Source organism: Hordeum vulgare, chromosome 5H (assembly GCF_904849725.1).
Source record: "Hordeum vulgare subsp. vulgare chromosome 5H, MorexV3_pseudomolecules_assembly, whole genome shotgun sequence".
Classification (NCBI taxonomy): Eukaryota; Viridiplantae; Streptophyta; class Magnoliopsida; order Poales; family Poaceae; genus Hordeum; species Hordeum vulgare.
In genome coordinates this window covers 483,449,099-483,471,465 of record NC_058522.1, presented here as the reverse complement: position 1 = coordinate 483,471,465, position 22,367 = coordinate 483,449,099, and the positions used below count along the sequence as shown (strand labels likewise).

General features: G+C 45.4%; 2 protein-coding genes and 1 long non-coding RNA gene across 6 annotated transcripts; all 3 read right to left on the bottom strand.

Annotated features, from left to right (window-relative positions):
- Positions 1–10,257: 10,257 nt before the first annotated feature.
- Positions 10,258–12,333, bottom strand: LOC123397884 (pathogenesis-related thaumatin-like protein 3.5). The gene is made up of 3 exons (XM_045092403.1): positions 11,520–12,333; positions 11,164–11,425; positions 10,258–11,064 (listed from the first exon to the last, which is right to left on the bottom strand). Exons 1-3 carry the CDS (start codon positions 12,022–12,024, stop codon positions 10,749–10,751), a joined length of 1,083 nt encoding a protein of 360 aa, XP_044948338.1. The 5' UTR covers positions 12,025–12,333; the 3' UTR covers positions 10,258–10,748.
- A 1,284-nt stretch (positions 12,334–13,617) lies between these two features.
- Positions 13,618–15,521, bottom strand: LOC123399593 (30S ribosomal protein S16-2, chloroplastic/mitochondrial). Its single transcript, XM_045093993.1, has 3 exons — positions 15,305–15,521; positions 15,046–15,091; positions 13,618–14,127 (listed from the first exon to the last, which is right to left on the bottom strand). Exons 1-3 carry the CDS (start codon positions 15,435–15,437, stop codon positions 13,887–13,889), a joined length of 420 nt encoding a protein of 139 aa, XP_044949928.1. The 5' UTR covers positions 15,438–15,521; the 3' UTR covers positions 13,618–13,886.
- Positions 15,522–16,639: 1,118 nt separating this feature from the next.
- On the bottom strand, positions 16,640–21,102 carry LOC123399594. Of its 4 annotated transcripts, none has more exons than XR_006610403.1 (4): positions 21,006–21,102; positions 18,945–19,013; positions 18,328–18,537; positions 16,640–16,727 (listed from the first exon to the last, which is right to left on the bottom strand). It is a non-coding gene; the product is annotated as an uncharacterized LOC123399594 (long non-coding RNA). The 4 variants fall into 4 exon arrangements; XR_006610404.1 differs by having other exon boundaries at positions 18,945–19,007; XR_006610402.1 differs by lacking the exon at positions 21,006–21,102 and having other exon boundaries at positions 18,945–20,999.
- Between the last annotated feature and the right edge of the window lie 1,265 nt (positions 21,103–22,367).

Genomic DNA, 22,367 nt, shown 5'->3' with positions numbered 1-22,367 from the left:
CACGAGGGTTTCCGGAATGGTCCGGAAACGAAGATTGATATATAGGATGACCTCATTTGGTTACCGGAAGGTTTTCGTGCATTACCGGAAAAGTTTCGGGCTCATCGGTAGTGTACCGGGAGTGCCGGGAGGGGTGCCGGGGACCATCGGGAGGGGTGTCACGCCCCAAGGGGTCTCATGGGCTATGGGAAGAGATAAATCAGCCCCTAGTGGGCTGGAATAAGTTCCCACTAAGGCCCATAAGGTTTGAGAAGGAAAAAACACAAGGTGGAAAGAGTTTCCAAGTGGGAAGGTGGAATCCTACTCCAAGTAGGATTGGAGTAGGACTCCTCCACCTCCAATTTCGGCCAAACCTTGAGGGTTTGAGGCTGCCTCTTCCCTCCCCCTCCCTCCTATATATACTGAGGTATTAGGGCTGATTTGAGACGACTTTCTCACGACTGCCCGACCACATACCTCCATAAGTTTTCCTCTAGATCGCGTTTCTGCGGAGCTCGGGCGGAGCCCTGCTGAGACAAGATCATCACCAACCTCCGGAGCGCCGTCACGCTGCCGGAGAACTCTTCTACCTCTCCGTCTCTCTTGCTGGATCAAGAAGGCCGAGATCATCGTCGAGCTGTACGTGTGCTGAACGCGGAGGTGCCGTCCGTTCGGTACTAGATCGTGGGACTGATCGCGGGATTGTTCGCGGGGCGGATCGAGGGACGTGAGGACGTTCCACTACATCAACCGCGTTCTCTAACGCTTCTGCTGTACGATCTACAAGGGTACGTAGATCACTCATCCCCTCTCGTAGATGGACATCACCATGATAGGTCTTCGTGCGCGTAGGAAATTTTTGTTTCCCATGCGACGTTCCCCAACAGTGGCATCATGAGCTAGGTTCATGCGTAGATGTCTCCTCGAGTAGAACACAAAAGTTTTTGTGGGCGGTGATGTGCGTTTTGCTGCCCTCCTTAGTCTTTTCTTGATTCCGCGGTATTGTTGGATTGAAGCGGCTTGGACCGACATTACTCGTACGCTTACGAGAGACTGGTTTCATCGTTACGAGTAACCCCCTTTGCTCAAAGATGACTGGCAAGTGTCGGTTTCTCCAACTTTAGTTGAATCGGATTTGACTGAGGAGGTCCTTGGATGAGGTTAAATAGCAACTCATATATCTCCGTTGTGGTGTTTGCGTAAGTAAGATGCGATCCTACTAGATACCCATGGTCACCACGTAAAACATGCAAACAACAAAATTAGAGGACGTCTAACTTGTTTTTGCAGGGTATGATTGTGATGTGATATGGCCAACGATGTGATGTGATATATTGGATGTATGAGATGATCATGTTGTAATAGAAATATCGACTTGCACGTCGATGGTACGGCAACCGGCAGGAGCCATAGGGTTGTCTTTATACTAACATATGTGCTTGCAGATGCGTTTACTATTTTGCTAGGATGTAGCTTTAGTAGTAATAGCATAAGTAGCACGACAACCCCGATGGCAACACGTTGATGGATGATCATGGTGTGGCGCCGGTGACAAGAAGATCGTGCCGGTGCTTTGGTGATGGAGACCAAGAAGCATGTGATGATGGCCATATCATGTCACTTATGAATTGCATGTGATGTTAATCCTTTTATGCACCTTATTTTGCTTAGAACGACGGTAGCATTATGAGGTGATCTCTCACTAAAATTTCAAGACGAAGTTGTGTTCTCCCCGACTGTGCACCGTTGCGACAGTTCTTCGTTTCGAGACACCACGTGATGATCGGGTGTGATAGACTCAACGTTCACATACAACGGGTGCAAAACAGTTGCACACGCAGAACACTCGGGTTAAGCTTGACGAGCCTAGCATGTGCAGACATGGCCTCGGAACACATGAGACCGAAAGGTCGAGCATGAATCGTATAGTTGATATGATTAGCATAGGGATGCTTACCACTGAAACTATTCTCGACTCACGTGATGATCGGACTTGAGATAGTGGATTTGGATCATGTACCACTCAAATGACTAGAGAGATGTACTTTTTGAGTGGGAGTTCTTAAGTAATATGATTAATTGAACTAATTGTCATGAACATAGTCTAATGGTCTTTGCGAATTACGATGTAGCTTGCGCTATAGCTCTACTGTTTTTTTATGTTCCTAGAGAAAATTTAGTTGAAAATTGATAGTAGCAAACTTTGCAGACTGAGTCTGTAAAACCGAGGATTGTCCTCGTTGCTGCGCAGAAGGCTTATGTCCTTAATGCACCACTCGGTGTGCTGCACCTCGAGCGTCGTCTGTGGATGCTGTGAACATCCGACATACACGTTTCTGATGACTACACGATAGTTCAGTGCAAAGTACTTAATGGCTTAGAAGCAAGGCACCGAAAACGTTTTAAACGTCACGGAACATAAGTGATGTTCTAAAGAGATGAAATTGTGATTTCATGCTTGTGCCCTTGTTAAGAGGTACGATACCTCCAACAAAATTCTTTGACCACAAAGTAAAGGAGAAAAGCTCAATCGTTGAGCGTGTGCTCAGATTGTCTGAGTACGACAATCACTTGAATCAAGTGGGAGCTAATCTTCCAGATGAGATAGTGATGGTTCTCCAAAAGTCACTGCCACCAAGCTTTGAGAGCTTCGTGATGAACTATAACATATCAAGGATAGATACAATGATCCTTGAGCGATTCGCGACGTTTGACACTGCGAAAGTAGAAATCAAGAAGGAGCATCAATAGTTGATGGTTTGGAAAACCACTAAGTTTCAAGAAAGGCGAGGGCTAGAAGGGATACTTCGTGAAACGGCAAAACAGTTGCTGCGCTAATGAAGAGACCCAAGATTAAACCCAAACCCGAGACTAAGTGCTTCTGTAATAAGGGGAACAGTCACTGAGGCGGAGCAACTCTAGATACTTGGTAGATAAGAAGGCTGGCAAAAGTCGAGAGAAGTATATTTGATATACATAATGTTGATGTGTACTTTACTAGTACTCCTAGTAGCACAAGGGTATTGGATACCGGTTCGGTTGCTAAGTGATTAGTAACGCGAAATGAAAGCTACGACATAAACGGAGACTAGCTAAAGGCGAGGTGACGATACGTGTTGGAAGTGTTTCCAAGGTTGATATGATCAAACGTCGCACGCTCCCTCTACCATCGGGATTGGTGTTGAACCTAAATAATTGTTATTTGGTGCTTGCGTTAGGCATGAACATGATTGGATCGTGTTTATTGCAATACGATTATTCATTCAAAGAGAATAATGGTTACTCTATTTGCTTGAATAATCACCTTCAATGGTTTATTGAATCTCGATTGTAGTGTTACACATTGGTGCCAAAAGATACGAGTTAATGATGATAGTACCACTTACTTGTGGCACTGCCGCTTGAGTCATGTTAGTATAAATTGCATGAAGAGGGTCCATGCTGATGGATCTTTACTCACCTGATTGCGAATCACTAGTGACATGCAAATCATACCACATGAGCAAGGCCTTGTTTTCATTGAGATGAAACAAGATAGTAACTTGTTGGAAGTGATACATTTTGATGTATGCAGTCCAATGAGTGCTGAGGCACGCAGTGGATATCATTATGTTCTTACTTCACTGACGACTTGAGTAGATACAGGAGTATTTACTTAATGAATCACAAGTCTGAAATACTGAAAAGTTCAATTCCGTTTCAGAGTGAAGTTCGTCGTAACAAGAGGATGAACTCTCTACGATATGATCATAGAAATGAATATCTGAGTTACGAGTTTTTGGTACACAGTTAAGACAATGTGGAAATTGTTTCACAGTTCATGCCACCTGAAACATCATAGTGTGATGATGTGTCTGAACGTCATAGCCACACACTATTTAGTATGGTGCATGCTGTGATGTCTCTTATCGAATTACCACTATCGTTTATGGGTTATGCATTAGAGACAACCGCATTCACTTTAAATAGGGCACCGCGTATTTCCGTTGAGATGACACAGTATAGACTGAGGTTTAGAGAAATCTAAACTGTCGTTTCTTGAAAGTTTGGGGCTTCGACACTTATGTGAAAAAGTTTCAGTCTGATAAGCTCGAACCCAAAGCGGATAAATGCATCTTCATAGGATATCCAAAACAGTTGGGTACATCTCCTATCTCAGATCCGAAAGCAAAGTGTTTGTTTCTAGAAACAGATCCTTTCTCGAGGAAAGGTTTCTCTCGAAAGAATTGAGTGGGAGGGTAGTAGAACTTGATGAGGTTATTGAACCATCACTTCAACCAGTGTGTAGCAGGGCATAGGAAGTTGTTCCTGTGGCGCCTACACCAATTGAAGTGGAAGCTGATGATGGTGATCATTGAGCTTCGAATCAAGTTACTACAAACCACGTAGGTCGACAAGGTCGCGTACTGCTACAGAGTAGTACGGTAACCCTGTCTTGGAGGTCATGTTGTTGAGCAACAGTGAACCTACGAGTTATGGAGAAAGCGATGGTGGGCCCAGATTCCGACAAATGGCTGGAAGCCATGAAATCCGAGAGAGGATCCATGTATGAAAACAAAGTGTAGACTTTGAAAGAACTACTTGATGGTCATAAGACTATTGAGTAAAGATGGATCTTTAAAAGAAGACAGACGATGATGGTGATAAGTCACTATTAAGAAAAGCTCGACTTGTCGCAAAGATGTTTTCGACAAGATCAAACAGTTGACTATGATGAGACTTTCTCACTCGTAGCGATGCTAAAGGTCTGTTAGAATTATGTTAGTTGTTGATGCATTATTTATGAAATATTGCACGTAGGATGTCAAAACATTGTTTTCTCGACGGTTTCCTTGAGCAAACATTGTATGTGATACAACGAGAAGGTTTTGTCGATCCTAAAGATACTAGCAAGTATGCAAGCTCCAGTGATCCTTCAATGGACTGGTGCAAGCATCTCGGAGTTGGAATATACACTTTGATGAGATGATCAAAGATTTTGGGTGTGTACAAGGTTTATGAGAAACTTGTATTTCCAAAGAAGTGAGTGGGAGCACTATAGAATTTCTGATAGGTATATGTGGTTGACATATTGTGGATCAGAAGTAATGTAGAATTTCTGTAAAGCATACAAGGTTGTTTGAAAGAATTTTTCAAAGGAGTACCTGGATTACGCTACTTGAACGTTGAGCATCAAAGATCTATGGAGATAGATCGAAAACGCTTAATAGAAGTTTCAACAAGATGCATGCCTTGACAAGTTTTTGAAAGAGTTCAAAATAGATCAGCAAAGAAGGAGTTCTTGGTTGCGTTGTGAGGTGTGAATTTGAGTAAGACTCAAAACCCGACCACGGCAGAATAAAGAGAATAGACGAAGGTCGTCTTCTATGCCTTAGCCGTAGAATCTAAAGTATGCCATGCTGTGTACCGCACCTGATGTGTGCCTTGACTCAAAGTCTGTTGAGGGTACAGAGAGTGATCCATGATTGAATCACTAGCAGCGGTCAAAATTTATCTTTGGAAATATAGAATCTGGATACAGTAGAGTATCCTGGATTATCAATTTAGTACCCATAGGGAGTGTAATTGTAGTTTGACCAGAACCAACAATCACCGTGTCTCGACCAGCAATTGTCATGACACTTCTGTTGGAAATATGCCCTAGAGGCAATAATAAATTAGTTATTATTATATTTCTTAGTTCATGATAATCGTTTATTATCCATGCTATAATTGTATTGATTGGAAACACAATACTTGTGTGGATACATAGACAAAACACTGTCCCTAGTAAGCCTCTAGTTGACTAGCTCGTTGATCAAAGATGGTCAAGGTTTCCTGGCCATAGGCAAGTGTTGTCACTTGATAACGGGATCACATCATTAGGAGAATCATGTGATGGACTAGACCCAAACTAATAGACGTAGCATGTTGATCGTGTCATTTTGTTGCTACTGTTTTCTGCGTGTCAAGTATTTATTCCTATGACCATGAGATCATATAACTCACTGACATCGGAGGAATGCTTTGTGTGTATCAAACGTCGCAACGTAACTGAGTGACTATAAAGATGCTCTACAGGTATCTCCGAAGGTGTTAGTTGAGTTAGTATGGATCAAGACTGGGATTTGTCACTCCGTGTGAACGGAGAGGTATCTCGGGGCCCACTCGGTAATACAACATCACACACAAGCCTTGCAAGCAATGTAACTTAATGTAAGTTGTGGGATCTTGTATTACGGAACGAGTAAAGAGACTTGCCGGTAAACGAGATTGAAATAGGTATGCGGATACTAACGATCGAATCTCGGGCAAGTAACATACCGAAGGACAAAGGGAATGACATACGGGATTATATGAATCCTTGGCACTGAGGTTCAAACGATAAGATCTTCGTAGAATATGTAGGATCCAATATGGGCATCCAGGTCCCGCTATTGGATATTGACCGGGGAGTCTCTCGGGTCATGTCTACATAGTTCTCGAACCCGCAGGGTCTGCACACTTAAGGTTCGACGTTGTTTTATGCGTATTTGAGTTATATGGTTGGTTACCGAATGTTGTTCGGAGTCCCGGATGAGATCACGGACGTCACGAGGGTTTCCGGAATGGTCCGGAAACGAAGATTGATATATAGGATGACCTCATTTGGTTACCGGAAGGTTTTCGTGCATTACCGGAAAAGTTTCGGGCTCATCGGTAGTGTACCGGGAGTGCCGGGAGGGGTGCCGGGGACCATCGGGAGGGGTGTCACGCCCCAAGGGGTCTCATGGGCTATGGGAAGAGATAAATCAGCCCCTAGTGGGCTGGAATAAGTTCCCACTAAGGCCCATAAGGTTTGAGAAGGAAAAAACACAAGGTGGAAAGAGTTTCCAAGTGGGAAGGTGGAATCCTACTCCAAGTAGGATTGGAGTAGGACTCCTCCACCTCCAATTTCGGCCAAACCTTGAGGGTTTGAGGCTGCCTCTTCCCTCCCCCTCCCTCCTATATATACTGAGGTATTAGGGCTGATTTGAGACGACTTTCTCACGGCTGCCCGACCACATACCTCCATAAGTTTTCCTCTAGATCGCGTTTCTGCGGAGCTCGGGCGGAGCCCTGCTGAGACAAGATCATCACCAACCTCCGGAGCGCCGTCACGCTGCCGGAGAACTCTTCTACCTCTCCGTCTCTCTTGCTGGATCAAGAAGGCCGAGATCATCGTCGAGCTGTACGTGTGCTGAACGCGGAGGTGCCGTCCGTTCGGTACTAGATCGTGGGACTGATCGCGGGATTGTTCGCGGGGCGGATCGAGGGACGTGAGGACGTTCCACTACATCAACCGCGTTCTCTAACGCTTCTGCTGTACGATCTACAAGGGTACGTAGATCACTCATCCCCTCTCGTAGATGGACATCACCATGATAGGTCTTCGTGCGCGTAGGAAATTTTTGTTTCCCATGCGACGTTCCCCAACAACTTCCATTACTCTTCTTGAGTGTCTGGAAATACTTCATCTCCCTATGTATCGTGTTAGTAGATCCACTATCCACCAAACACATTTCCTCCTCCATTGTATTATTCCTTGAAGTTCTATAGAGTAAAAGAACAAAGTTCAGTATATAATCAAACTCATATAGAATCAGTACATACATTACAAACTATATATGTCTTGTACTTATTAAAAGCCCTATGTCACACGACATAGCTAACACATTATGTCTAAGGATATAACTTATTTTACAACACATGTAATATGTCTAATAACATTATTACAATACTTAGACAAATGAGACTAAATCTGGTCTCCAAATATGTCACTAGAACCAAATTCCACTAGCATGTCATCGACATCTAGTATTGGATCTTCCATTTGCTGATTCTGCTTCTGGTTGTCCATGTTCAGAGAATCATCTCGAGAACCATCAACCGTAGGGGTACCATCTTCATTTCCAGTGAAGTGTGCTTCATACTGGTTCCCCTGAGCCTTCTTGCCCTTTCCAAGTGACTGTTGGTACAATTCCACCAAATGGTTCGAAGTGTCACACTTCTTTGCAATATGTCCTTTACAACCACACCTAAAACAACCAGTGTTGCTAGTCCTTTCATTTTTCTTGAAAGAACCTTTGCCCTTTTGGACTCCATTCTTATTTTGCTTCTCATTACGCTTCCACTTTCCATTGAATGTCCTATGGTTCTTGTTGGAACCATTGAACTTTTGAGTATTCTTAGAGTTGAAGTGTGATTCAGGCAGAGGCATCGTTCCTGTTGGACGAGCCAAATTGTTCTTCTCAAGAAGCTCATTGTGCTTCTCTGCCTGAAGCACCGAGTAAATCAACTCAGAATACTTCTTATACTTTGCTGACGGTATTGTTCAGCAAGTATCCTCATAGAAGGATGGAAAGTAGAAAGTGTCTTTTCAATAAGATCAGCATCAGAAACTGCACTATTACAGAATCTTAACTTGGAGTTGATCTTATGAACAACAGAATTGTATGCAGCTACAGACTTAAAGTCTTGGAATCGGACTAGCGCCCATTCCCGTTGCGCTTCAGGCAACATCACCACCCTTTGTTGATCATACCTCTCTTTTAAGGAGTTCCAGAGTGTCAGAGGGTTCTCCTCCATCAGATACTCTGTCTTTAGGTCAGGGTGAAGACGATGTCGAATGAAGTGCATGTTGAATACCTAGTTATGTCTGTTATGGACGAAGTCCCTTGGGCAGGTGTGGTTATGGCGGAATTGAGTCCCTTGGCCGTCAAATTGATTTTGACATCCATTGCCCATGTCAAATAGTTAGAACCATCGACGGCAAGTTCAGCAAATTCTTTTTTAGATATGTCAGCCATATCCTGCATGCAATAATCATGCTTATTAATTTACTCTCATAGCAAATTAATTGCATTGTAAATAAAACAATGCATGTAAATTGATCAACATATAGCAATTGCCAAATTGCCGGAACATATACGTTGACATACATTGTGCTTGTACAATACAGTAATATACACTAATTACTGAACAATATAGTATAGTAATTTACACAAACTACTAAATAACAACACACAACTTTAAACTGCTAGTTAAAGAACTAAACAGAAAAGAAAAACGGAAAAAATAGTTCTGGGTCGCACACAAAGAGGCCCAAACCAACTTTCGTTTTTCTTTTTCTTTTTCGCTTATTTTCCCATCAGAACCAGGGGCAGCCCATCTAGCCTTTCGGCCCACTTGGCCCGGCGCCGCTTTTCTCTCTGCGCAAAAGGGGGCGACGGTTAGGGTTTCCCCTACCGCCCTCAAATCCATTTCCAAGCGGCGCCACCCACCCCCTGTCCCTGCCGCCGCCCCACACGAGCGTTCACCGGCGAGCCGCCGGCGGTCGAGGAGCGAAGTCCTCCTCGTCCGACGAGGGGGTGTAGTCGGGGATATCCACTCCATTCTGGACATTGGCGAGGCCGAGTGACATCGGGTTCCATGCTCCCGGACGGCGTCCAGGACGACAGTCGACGGCGGCGACAGAGTGCCCGAAGAGGAGACGGCGGCTGGCTCCGGTGTCTGGCAGACCCGCGTTGCCGCTCGTGCCGGCGACGTCCGAGGCGGGCGTCCCTCCTGTGCCGAAGAGGAGAGGACCCTGTTCGCCGAAAGGAGCAGCGGAGCGGCCAAACGCCCATGGGGCGCTGCTTGCCCCTGCAATGACCGGTCCAGCGCTGCCACCCGCTCCGGCAGAGGTAACCGCGCCTGTGGTGGCCATGGCTCTTCCTGGGGTCGGGATGAAGACGAGGCCATCACCCCCGACGCTGGCGATGCGCGTCGGATCCGGACTGTAGCCGCGTGCAGGTACGTCGACGGTGATCTCCCGCTCCTGCTCCTCTGCTGGCGTTGGTGACGGCAGGCGTGTGCCAATGGAGCAAGTGGGGCACGTGCCATACCCGTGCACACGGCACCACCGTGGAGTGGAGGGAGCAGCGAGTCCAGGCTCTGGCGCATCCACCGGCGTGGCCAGGCGTCGGTTCACCGATGTGGCGTGGCGTCGTCGTCCAGCGGCCACGACGTGGCGGCGTCGTCCAGCGAAGTTCTGGCGGCGATTAATTCCAAGGCCAGAAACTACTGGTGGTGGCCCCCATCGATGGCGGACGAACCGACGGCGCTGCTCGGCAAGGAAGCGACGGCGCCCTTCTTCCCAGAGAAGACCAAGGAGAAGGGAGGCGAGGGACGACACCCTTCTCCGACGAGTTCTGTGGGTGGCCTGTTGCTCTCGCGGGAGAGACGTGCGTGATAACGTGTTAATGAACAGTAACGATTGATTTTTATTGATAGCGATGATGTACAAATATATACCCCTGAAAAGGACACGTCGCACAGACGCGACTGTTACAGGAGAAGGGAATAGAGGGACGCGTCCGTTAGATTAGGGACGTGACTTCTCGGGAGGAAAACCGTTGTCGGTTCCATAAACAGAGATTTCCCTAATTAAACTAATTAATTAAATCCTAACTGAAACAATGAGAGTAAAACGGATCCGGTCTTTACAGTCAGTTGCCCACCATCTACTCCAGTAGTAGTAATAATAATTACTCTAACTACGTAATGAATAAACTAACATGGAATGGTAAGTTGGAATTCTGCAAACATCTAATAATAGCAACGAAGAGTCACACTGGATCGTGCAAACATCCAACGCATGAATGAATGAAGAGCCCTTCTCGATCGACCCGTACGTCCGTCTCTTCTTTGCTGCCAGGCTGCGTTAAACCCACAGCCAGCTTAAGCTGTCACGAGCTCGTCGACGTGCGCAGCGGGCAACAGACACACGGTCAGGCAAAGTAGAGGATCAGCAGAAGCAGCGGAAGCCACGGCCTGATGTACGTCGTCGTCGCCGTCGTGATGCAAGCGGACGAGCTCCTCATCGCCGGCGGTATGCGATCGCCGCCGCGTCCATAGTTGTAAACCGGCGGCAGGTAGGCGCCTCCTGCTCCACCACCGTTGTAGCTGTCGTACGCCGGCGGCGCATAAGCGCCCGCGCCACCGCTGCCGTACGCCGGCGGCGCCATATCGTTGCCTTCGGCAGCACCGGTGCCGCGGCCGCCGGCGATCTGCGCGCCGAGGAACACGGCGTCCGACTCCTTTATCCTGCAGCGGATAGCCGATCAATGACGATGATGTTAGCTAGCCACGCAGTCCACACGCGCGTCGTGTATGTATTGTTTGCTGCGGTTTTGATGAGCTGACCCGGAGGCCGGGAGGCAGAAGGCGACGGTGTAGTCGTCGGCGCTGCAGGTGAAGGTGCTGGTGCTGTCGTCGTAGGCGTAGCTGTAGGCGCGCGGGCACGCCATCTTGAAGATGGACGAGTAGGACGTCGGCCGGCACGCCGCCGGCGTGCCGTAGGCGCCGCTGCAGCAGTACCTGTCCTGCCCGAACGCCTCGCACGCGCTCCGGCACGCGATCGCGCCGCCGCCGTCGCCGCAGTTCACCTGCAGCTCCGTCGGGCACGCTGCTCCATCCATCCACCCAGATCATCAGAGCCGGCAATGGCGCGCAACGCTAGCATAGCATAGCATGCAGGAGATGTTTACTGGACTGCTTACAGCGGTTGAGGTCGGCCATGCAGCCGGTGGCGTTGCACGCGCCGGGCCCGCGCAGCGCGCGCGGGATGGCGACGACGGGGAGGTTGTACCCGTCGACGAGGCTCACGTCGTAGAAGTCCTCGCCGCCGCCCTTCCCCAGCGTGACCTCGAAGAGCGTGGCCGGGGGCGTGGCGCCGGCGCCGCGGCACTCCATGCGCCCGCCGCAGTCGCCGGTCTGGCACACCCCGGCGCCGGCCGCGTCGAACACGCACCCGGTCCGCGCCCACATCCGCCCGGACCACCCCGCCGGCGCCGCGAGCCGCACCGTCTGGCCCGGCCCGAGCTCGAACCCCGTCGTGGACAGCTGCGGGGTGCCGGAGCCGGCCAGCGTGCCCGGCCATATCGTGTAGGCGCAGTAGTTGGCTATGGTGAACGTCGTCGTCGCGCCCGTCGAAGCGTGGAGCCACGGCGCCAGTGCCAGCACGAGGAGCCATAGCTTGCAGCAGTGATGCCTCCGCTCTCCCATGGCGTGAGTTGGCTATGGAAAACCCCGGCAGCCGACGTCGTCGTCGACGGGAGAAGAGAAAATGGGGTCTCGATCGGAGGAAAGAAAGAAGACATTGCGAGGATGCTTACAAGATTTAAAGAAGAGGACGAGAGTGAGGGGAAGTGCTGCCATCAAGGCATCAACCATGTCTCAGAGAAAGCTTTGCTTTTCTTGGTGAGGTTGGTTTAGCATGGTGGGGGTGGCCTAGGGAAGAAGAAATAGGCATGCAGTTAGATAGACCCAAAGGAGAAATATGCCTTGATTCCTGGTCAAACATTCTCTTCTCTCTTCTGTGAGTCTCAAGGATTACTTGGCTAGATATCCTTGATGAGGTGTACAGTCTGAACTTGTTCATGCAAACCATGGCGCCAAATTGGGCAGAGCGCAGGTTTCAGCTGGCGGGCAGGCAGGACAGGGCACATCTCTCACAGCCCAATGCAGAAACGAAGATAGTGTCATTATAAATCACAAGTGTCATTCAGGATAAGAGCATGAAAATTCTGTGATTTTTCATTGCTGCCATTTCAGTGACGTAAAATGGCTCTTTCTTTTACTGAACATGAATGCCAAACAGGTATTTTGAGTATACCTACGGAGTAGCTGTTTGTTCAAATTATATACGTAGCTGTTTGTTCAAATTATATACTACTTCCCGTCCCATAATATAAGAGCGTTTTTGACATTAAATAGTATCAAACACGTTTTTATACTGTGTGACGGAGGTAGTACCGCTGTTCTCTAAAACGTCTTATCTCTCCCTAATAATAAAACGTCGACTGCTTCTGTCGTCCGTCGTGCCATTTTTACAAAGAGAGCTGCTATACATACGACTGTTTCTGTACGATTTTCGTACGACAATGCACGGGAGCCATCCGTTCAATTCAATGGAGGATTAGTATAGCGTCGGACGGGAATCGTACATAGATTCATCGTACGCTGATCAATTCCCTTTTACAAAAAAAAAAACCTGACGTTTCCTGAAACCAACTCGCAGTCCGGATTTAAGACACAGAACGAATCATTTTTTTACATTTTACATAAAACTACTTCCTCCGATCCACAATAACTGGCCCAGTTTTAAACTAAGGTTGAGGTAGTAGTATGTTTTTATTCAGTCCTGAACATTTCCCGTGTGCTCTTTAATATTGATTATCGGAATCAAAGTACAAACCCTTGAAACAGTACAATGTTCCACATAATGACGACATGCCCTTCAGCTAAATAAGTCCAGAATTTTGGGAAGCTCATGACATAGTAATTGTTTTGAAGATGCTTCCAGGAGGCAGCATGCCTTTCATGGCAGTGAGACAACAGACCAATACAAGGAAGGAATCACACAAGAGAACATCATCACAAACAAACGCCACAGGTATCCACAAGGATGCCGCGAGACAAGATGTACCTTTTTAAGTTACACAATCAAGCAATATATGTAAGCTTTGCAACCACATCAGATAAAGCATCGATTGGATCACACAGCAGGAATAACCATACATAACTATCAAGTATCAAGCATATGTTGGTTCTCCGCAGATGATTACGGGGCACCCAGTTCAGCACCTTACGAGAAGATTATTTGTCAACTTCAGCATCCAAAAGGAATGCAGAAATTCATTCAAGACGCAAATTGCATAATCCATTCAAAAGGAATCATATTAGGACACGACATAGTAGACTGGAGACGGCCGGATAACCCATGGTGCAGCAAAGCCTAACAAAGCAGAGTTACATGACAAGATTGTTGCATATCGTACACTACGTGTTCATAATCTTATCAGAAGCACAACAAACAAATTATTTTATCTTGCAGCAGCACTCCATAGGCCAGAACAGAAAATCTATCACGCCTCCAACGAAGGTTCTGTAGATGCTTCAGCATCACCTTCAGCAGCATTAGGATCATCGACAATCGTGACACCCTCAAGGTCCAAGGGACGGCCAGTCATCGGATGAATGGGGTTCCTGTCACGATGTCCACCCTTCCGGCCCATGGCTAGCAACGGTGGTGGTGGCAGAACACCGGCACGGAAGAGGATACGCTGCACGGGGTCTGATGGCTGTGCCCCAACAGATAGCCAGTACCTACAACAGAAGTATAGTTGTATGGTGTCACTATAGCTGTATAGTATCATGTGGTCTTGCAGGGCAGGCGCAAAAAACAGCATGGCATATCTTTAGCAAATAGTCTCATTAAGTCTGCTATGGATCCAATCAATGGTGTACTTGAAAAACCTGAACCCCTATTCAGCAAATCAATAATTTTCTTCTCCAATGGATGGAGACAGCGAGTGTATGACTGAATGATGCTTGCCAATTAGCATCCAATCAACTAGCATAGTCCAGCACCACATAGTTTTGCTTGTCTTTCCTCTGCTTTACCTACTCAACATACCCAATGATACAATGTACCGCCACAAAGCATTAGAACGGCCAGGCACAAATTGTTCAGGTTTCACAGAAAAGGCATAATCTATTTAGCTTTAACCTCTAAAATGTGCAATCGTCCATCAAAGAATAACGCTACTGGGATGAACAAACACTATATATATGATGTCCTTGAAAAAACTGAATCCTTATTCACTAAATCGATAATTTACTTCTCTGGTGGAGGGAGGCAGCATGCGTAGAATTGAATGATGCTTGCCGATTGGTACTATAATCAACTAGAATAATGCAACAGCAGATAATCTAGCTTGTCTTTCTTCTGCTTTACCTACTCATCCCCAATGATACAATCTACCGCCACAAAGGCATGGGAACGACAAGACTCGATTTATTTAGGTTTAAAAAAAAAGGCACAGCTGATTTAGGTTGACCCTCTAAAATGCCCAACCGGCAATCAGAGAATAAGCCTACTGGGATGAACAAACAGTGTCACTACTCCATGTTACTTCTAGAGTAGGTGCAGCAGAAGCTGCAATAAGCAGGATTTTCTCCAAAAAGGAGCATAAACTGAACAATCTCTGAAATGAAAATTAACCAGGAGCAGGCAAAACTCACTTGACCCGGTCGAACTTGAGCCCCATCCTCTTGCCGCCATCCTTCCCTGCAGACAGCAACAGAAAAAAGGGACGCATTTCCTCATCAGCTATCCTTCAGTTAGCAGCACTGGAGCTCCCGCCGCCCACGCGCAAAATCGCATCGCAGATCCTGACCCAGACAAGCCCAGCTAAGCGGGGCCGACCCAGGTGGGGATTCTAGGCGGGGCGCCGGGGATACGTGTACAGATCGACTGGGGGGCGGTGGCGGGCTGTCTCACCGGGGAGCGGGTTGTAGTAGCCGAGGACCTCGAGGTGCTTGCCGTCGCGCGGCGAGCGGCTGTCGGCGGCCATCACCCGGTAGAACGGCCGGTTGCGGCAGCCGAACCGCGCGAGCCGGATCCGGACCACCATGGTGATGCTTTCTTCTTTTTCTTCTTCCTCGCCGCCGGCCTGCGGTTCTCCGGGTGAGGTCGTGGGGAAAGAAGGGTTTTGGGTTGGGGATTTTTTTGGGTTGGCGATTAGTGTGTGTGCTTTTCCCTTCTGGGCCCCCTATCGATCTGTTGCACCATCGTTGGGCCCGTAACGAGGCAGTTCTTTTAGTGGGCTAAACTTGGGCCAGTCGATACACGAGAATTAGATGGCTGGTCCTAGTAGTAGTAAATTTAAGATTGCATCAAAAAAATTAGTAAATTTAAGCTTTTACTCAACCAAAAAAAAAGAGAGTAAATTTAAGCTTTTACTCAACCAAAAAAAAAGAGAGTAAATTTAAGCTTTTACTCAACCAAAAAAAAAGAGAGTAAATTTAAGCTTCACTACGCCAACAGGTAAATGTAAGCTCCATTTATCAATTTCCCTCTCTAAAAATATAAAATCTATTTGATTAATCCACATTCGTGCATAGAAACAATTTACATACCTGACGGAGGCAACAGCTGACAGAACTTGTCGGTAAAAATACAGGTAAAATCTATACGAATTTTCAGAAATACACACACTAGAACACTAACAAAAGTGTGCCAAGTAGAAAAGCAATCTCTGGTACATCGAAGAAATGCAAGCTCGTAGATGGAAAGACTCTGGTCTCTGCACCGGACGTGTGAGAACATAACTTCTTGCTCACTGCACTCAGTGTTCAGTGAGGCGCTTGACACCACAGACCAGCTCCAAAATCACCGATTATGGAGGATAAATCTACCAGCTAGCGAGATAAGAGTGCGTCATCTGGCGCAAGATGATGCCGAGTCAGCTAAGCAGCCGCCTTTCCGGAAACTGCTCCCACTGATATTCTCGTGGTTGGTGCAGAGATGTTTTTCCTGCCCAAAAGATGAAAGAAACACATGAAGGGTTAAGCTTTGTCCAGGAATGAATGCAGCTGGGTTGGAGTGGGGGAGAAGAAAGAACAAGAGACCTGAACTGTATCCTTGTTTGCAGTGCGCCTCTTGGCATTGTTCCTTAACAGACAGCGACGACGCTATTGTTGCTGTTGACCTGTTGTCTAACAAATATCACAATTCCATACTGGCATGTTTTTCCTACCTAAGAACACCTAAAAAGTGGACCAAGCAGCAGGCAAAACAGAGATTTCTTGCTACAACTGCAGAATCTATGTCAAGACTGAGAGAGATAGAATGTTGATCTGCATCCGATGTCTAAGGCATCAAGGAATTTGCATCTGTGAAAAATTCCGGATCGAACTGCTCCCTGTTGGAAAAATAACAAGTCATCCAAAAATGCAGTCAATTATACATTTCAAACAAGGCGGTGAGCCAATCAACTTTCAATCTCATAACTTTTGTGGTGAATAAGATAAAATGTCCGTGAGAATCAAGAAAATGCTGGAGAATGCCCAACTTTTCTCCAACGTTGACAAAAGAAGCATGATGCTTTTGGGATAAAAGTTGAGTTGTACGAGATGATGCTTTTGATCGAATGAACATAGTAAAAGATAGCATATTCTAAGTGAAATAAAAAATATTATTGTTTATAGTTCATGACTCTATGCCCTGAGGAGATCAATTTATCCATAACTAGCATGCATGGCTAATTCAGTCTAATAAACATGCTACATGCTTATTAGATAACACATGAGCTGAAAAAGACACTTAACAGCAGCAGATAAGATACAAACATTTAGGTTCTGAAGACATAACATTCTGTTTCTGTCTACAGCTTTAAATGAGAGATATGCCAAGGCATAAATCTAAGTATTTTCTTTAGTATTCTCTTCCTCCCGGTCTAATCTCCAAGTCAACAAAGATATCTACCACCTATAATTCCACAAAGACATCCATTATTATCTGTAGGTTTATGTATCCCACAAAATATCCATTGATGTCCGTAGGTTGATGTACCATTGAATAACAAAAATAAATTGATTTATGCCCCCCAAATTACTGGACTGCATTATTGCTACATGTGCTACACGAGGCGTATACATCACTTATCCAGTTATGCCGCTACAAATATCAATATTGAGTAAGAAATATCGACCTTGCATATGTCGTAAAAAAATGATTTCATGTGTTTCCTCGAATGATTAAAATGAAAGTGAAAGGACATTAACAATGTACAGTGCATACGGGTAGGATGGAAGTTCAGTATCTATTTTCTACGACCATGAAAGCCACTCCTGTGGAATGCTCTTATCTACAAGAAATCCAGGTACTTGTATTTCAAACCTCCCAGTGTGCAGCCAACAGGAATTATGCAATTATATATCTCTGTTAGGTCTACTGTGTGTAGATGAATGCTTAGCTAACAAATCTTGGCAGTGGGGTAAGGATGCCGACAACAAGCGATTGCGTGCCCAAGTTTCTTACAAACAACTTTGATGTAAACGGCTACTTTAATTTGGTCGTTGTTTGTGTGATGACGTTGAATGATAACTTTATCAGTAAGACTCCGTTTGGCATTGACGTGATTCTATCAATTGGTCACAGAGAGTAGTTGCGGGTCAATCTTTCTCACACATCCATGACGTAGGATTGATCTCTTCAACTTCAAAGAGCACATCAACAGGGGCAGAGCTTAGTACCATTATTTCCTACTTATGAATCAATCTACATTTTGGTTCAAGCTCGTCACTGACAATAAAAGCACTTTCCTATCTATTTTCACTGTATGAGTCTCTCACACAATTAGATTCATAATGATGTAATTACAAACATGACTGCCATGTAATTTCAAACATAAGTGTTTCACAATTAGATTTCATTTATACATCAGATAAAGCCATTTCAAATAAACATAATTAATCCCATGCATTATTGCAGCAAACCGACGAGCATAAAAAAAGGCAAACCTTTACTAGAAGTACAAAGTTGATTACTGATGTGAACCTTGGGAGAAGTACAGCGCAAAGGAAGGCTTGACTTCATTTGCAATACAACAATCAACAAATGCGCACATGACATAAAAGGCATTAATCACATTGCTTTTTGAGGAGAAGTTTTGTAGGCTGTTGTATCCTGTCAAACCAACATCATTTTGCTGAGTCCCAGCTAGAAGGAATCTGACAAAAATCCAAGAATGTAGGTGAATTATCATATGATGAGCATTTTTTATCTGAAACTGGGATTTTGGCTCATAATCCAACAAACATGATTTCTATCTTGGTGCTAGAATGACATAAAAATTGTATATGATAAAAGAACGTGACTAACTAAATACTGGCATGTAGAACCTAGATGAAGAACCTCTGCCCTCCACCAAGGTCCATAGGACATTATCAGTTTGTACTTAAAAATTCAATCCACCAACCCTTGTTAACCTAACTGCTTTCTTGTAGTACACAGTTAAACTAAGATGAGCATTAAATTGTCAGGGAAAGAACATGGTTGTTACTTCTTTGACATTCAAATTAATCAATAGTGCATAAAACAAACGAACCCAACCAACAGAGAACATTGATAGGCTTACCTCATTAGGAAATGAATGTGAATGCTGTTGTAAGCCTGTACCTCACTCTCTAGACTAGCCAGACTACTCCTTCAGAAAACCAAACCGTTCATAACGTGTTAGTGGACAGTAATCATGAAGCTGAAGATATAATAGTGATTTAGTTGCCCAATCAATTATTAGGCCACCAACGTGAACAAACTCAAAAGGAGTACGACAACCACTAGTAACAAGGGCATGGCAAGTATCACCCTCAAGAAAACATACTAGCTTTGGCACGATATGTTTTTTCCTTGTTCGAATCAGCAAACTGCACACTATTGAGGATCTGCCATAGATATTTCAAGAAAAAAAATCATGAGCATTAACGCACAACGTACAAATTTCTGGAACAGTATCTAAAGATTTCACGGGAGGCATTGTAAACAACATTCAACATGTCTACAGCAGCCTCTCCCAGACAGTGGCAGCAAATATGAGGTTATATATATGTGTGTGTGTGTGTGTGTTCCTAGAGATTATGATCGATCAGGCATTGTAATACTAATTAGCATGTAAAACCTTAATTTTTGTTCTTTATCAGTTGAGGGAGGACTTTTTTTCTTCTTCTTTACACAAAGGATTCAGCCATTGATTTGCAGGACTTAGCTCAATACGCCCAGACTTGTTAAAAATAAAAAGTATTATTCTATTATCTTTGCTGTATGAAGTAACAGAAAATTGTGATCTGCAGGATAATTTGCAAACGCCATAGGAGGCTGGAAGCATTAGAGATGATGCTATATAACAGTGATATGTGTTGGTACATACGATGTACACCTTTACAACACCAACTGCTGGATAATCTGTTGTAGATAAGACCAAAATAAGAAACATTATGATCACTTGTTCCCTTGCCTATCATGATATTCCATATTTGCCCTCCGCAAATGAAAATTTCCTTCTTCGTGACAGCATCACGTTGGATTAAGTAAAAGCATTATATATGAAGCTTCTAGCTATAATATATTTCAGTGTCGTTGTTCATCAGGTAACTCCAGAAACACAGCGCGGATCAGTATGGATACGGCAATGTGAACATATCTTCTAAGTATGCAACCTGCTAGCAGTCTTCGGATAAATATAAACTAGATGCGGAAGGTAGAAGCTACCTTTCACCGGTCATTAGTATGTCTCATCACTAGCAACAAATAATGGTTCCTTATTGATACCACTGCATCTTAGCTATGTTAGTTAAACTTCTTTTCTTTTACACAACCATCACTAACTTCCCATGATCCGGCAAACGAGAAGGTACAGTACAATAAACTCCAGCATTCTAGAAGTTTTAAATAGCTTGGTGACAACACACACATGCACATAATGCTAAACGAGATTGAGATAATCTTAAATTTAAATGAAACGCTGAGAAATTCATTATCCAGTCATTTAATACTGCCAAGCTGTTGATATGTTCAAGTTTGAGCGATCTTCCCAAGCATTCCTATCATGCAAAGCAGTCAACTTAAAACGTTACGTCCCGGCACCCTTTTAGGTAAGCAGCGGTTTAAAAGAATGTTATCCCATCCACACACTGAATGATGCAGGTCTTGGCAGCGGAAGGAACGAGCCATCGAGGCCGGTAGAAAGCTTCCGCGCGCTTTCGTCCAGCAAGGCGAAGTGCTTCACAAGTTAATGGACGATTCACCTCACCTGAAGCCAATCCTGCCAATGTCAAATGGTTGGTTTGACACATGCGAACTTTCGCTAACGACAACCGTGTTAGAAATAGCATCGCGGTCACGGGATGTTGTTTCGAAAGGATTTCTTAACCGGGCTCACACTCCAATTTGTTAACTAATTAGCCTTTGCATACAAGTGTCCATTTCCCTGAATCCTGCAATGCAGACAGGGTCACTGCACATGTTTTTTTTTTGCTATCGCTGTTCTACGAATCTTCGTATGACGCACCGGGCAGCAAATCATGAGGCGTATCGGAGGCCCATCCCTTCCCCCGCCCCTCGTTCCGAGAAAATTAAAAGATAGTGCGCGCAATCTGACCACTAGGAAGCAGGAACGACAGCAGCAGTAACAGCCACGCACCTTTCAGCAGTCTCTCTCGACGGCGCGGCGGATCCAGCGGTCGTGTGGCCTCCCCCTCCTGCGGGTGGTGCGCGCGCGCGCCCGCTCGCCGGCGAGCTGCTCCGCCCGCCGCCGCCGCGAGCCAGGCGAGAGCCCGTGGCTCCGCCCCGCCGTGTCGATGTACGGGCTTTTCGAGATGGAGGCGCGAGTTGGTCCAACCAGACCGAGTTCGGATGAAAGCTGCCTGCGTGGAGAGGAACAAGAATAGAGCAGATGTTGCATATCATACATGGTCATTTGCCGGGCCGGGCCGGGCCAAAATAGCCTGGTGCTGAAAACTCAGGCCCGAGCCTGATCCATGCGCGACCATCGAGCCTGATAAATCGGATCTGTACCCAAAAAGTCCGATCAGCCCGGACCGACTGCGGCTAAGATCACGTTTTTCGCAAGCTCGAGCCCGGTCCAGGCCGACCGTCAAGCTCAATTTCTAGGCCCGAGCCCGGACAGTCCGGGAATTTCGGGCCGTCTGGACCGGGCTATCCATGGCCAGGTTTATTGTATACCCAATCAAACTTGATCATATGGGTTGTGCTTCGTGGGCATGGTCATGCCCGATACATGAATAAATAAAGAATTGGTTGGTCTTTGACCCGCCATGAAACATGATCGATCCTTGAAGCCAAGCTTTAAGGTCGGGAACGCGATTTCTTTATGTAATATCTTTTATATCTTTTGTACTTTTTTTAATGTTTTAATTTATTTTTATTTAGAAAGAAAAATAGACCGAAACAATCTACAAGATTGATATGCCAGCCTATCCTCGTGGCCAGCCCTTCGAGCTCGCACAACATGACCTTTTTATGGAAGGACTAACACGAGTCCCAAAATATCCGGCTCATCGCCTAACTCGCACATTTGGGTTGTATCCTCGTCAAACTATGCACCTCAAAATCAAAGCATGATTTGTTGATTTAGTGGTTTAAACCAATGGCAGAGCCAGGATTGATGTAAACCCCGGGCCTAATTTTTTCCGACAACATGGAAACTTTCCATCGCATAAAAAAACTGCATAAGTTCTCCACCACCGTAAAAACTACTGTATATGAAAAGCACAAAAATATATGACCCAATTGCACTAGAATATCAACTCAATGTATAACTATCCAACAAAATAGACACTCCTATTATGGCTTATGAGCACCAATGAAAAAACAGTTTCTTCTATTTTCCCGAAAACATGAAATGGGATTAATATAAAATTGCATCAATTCAAGACCAATCAATACATATACACACTAAGTGACTGTATGCATCTATTGATGCAGAGGCCGGAGCTCAGCCTCCATTTCGAAAAAATATACACACTAATTTCAATGCATTTTA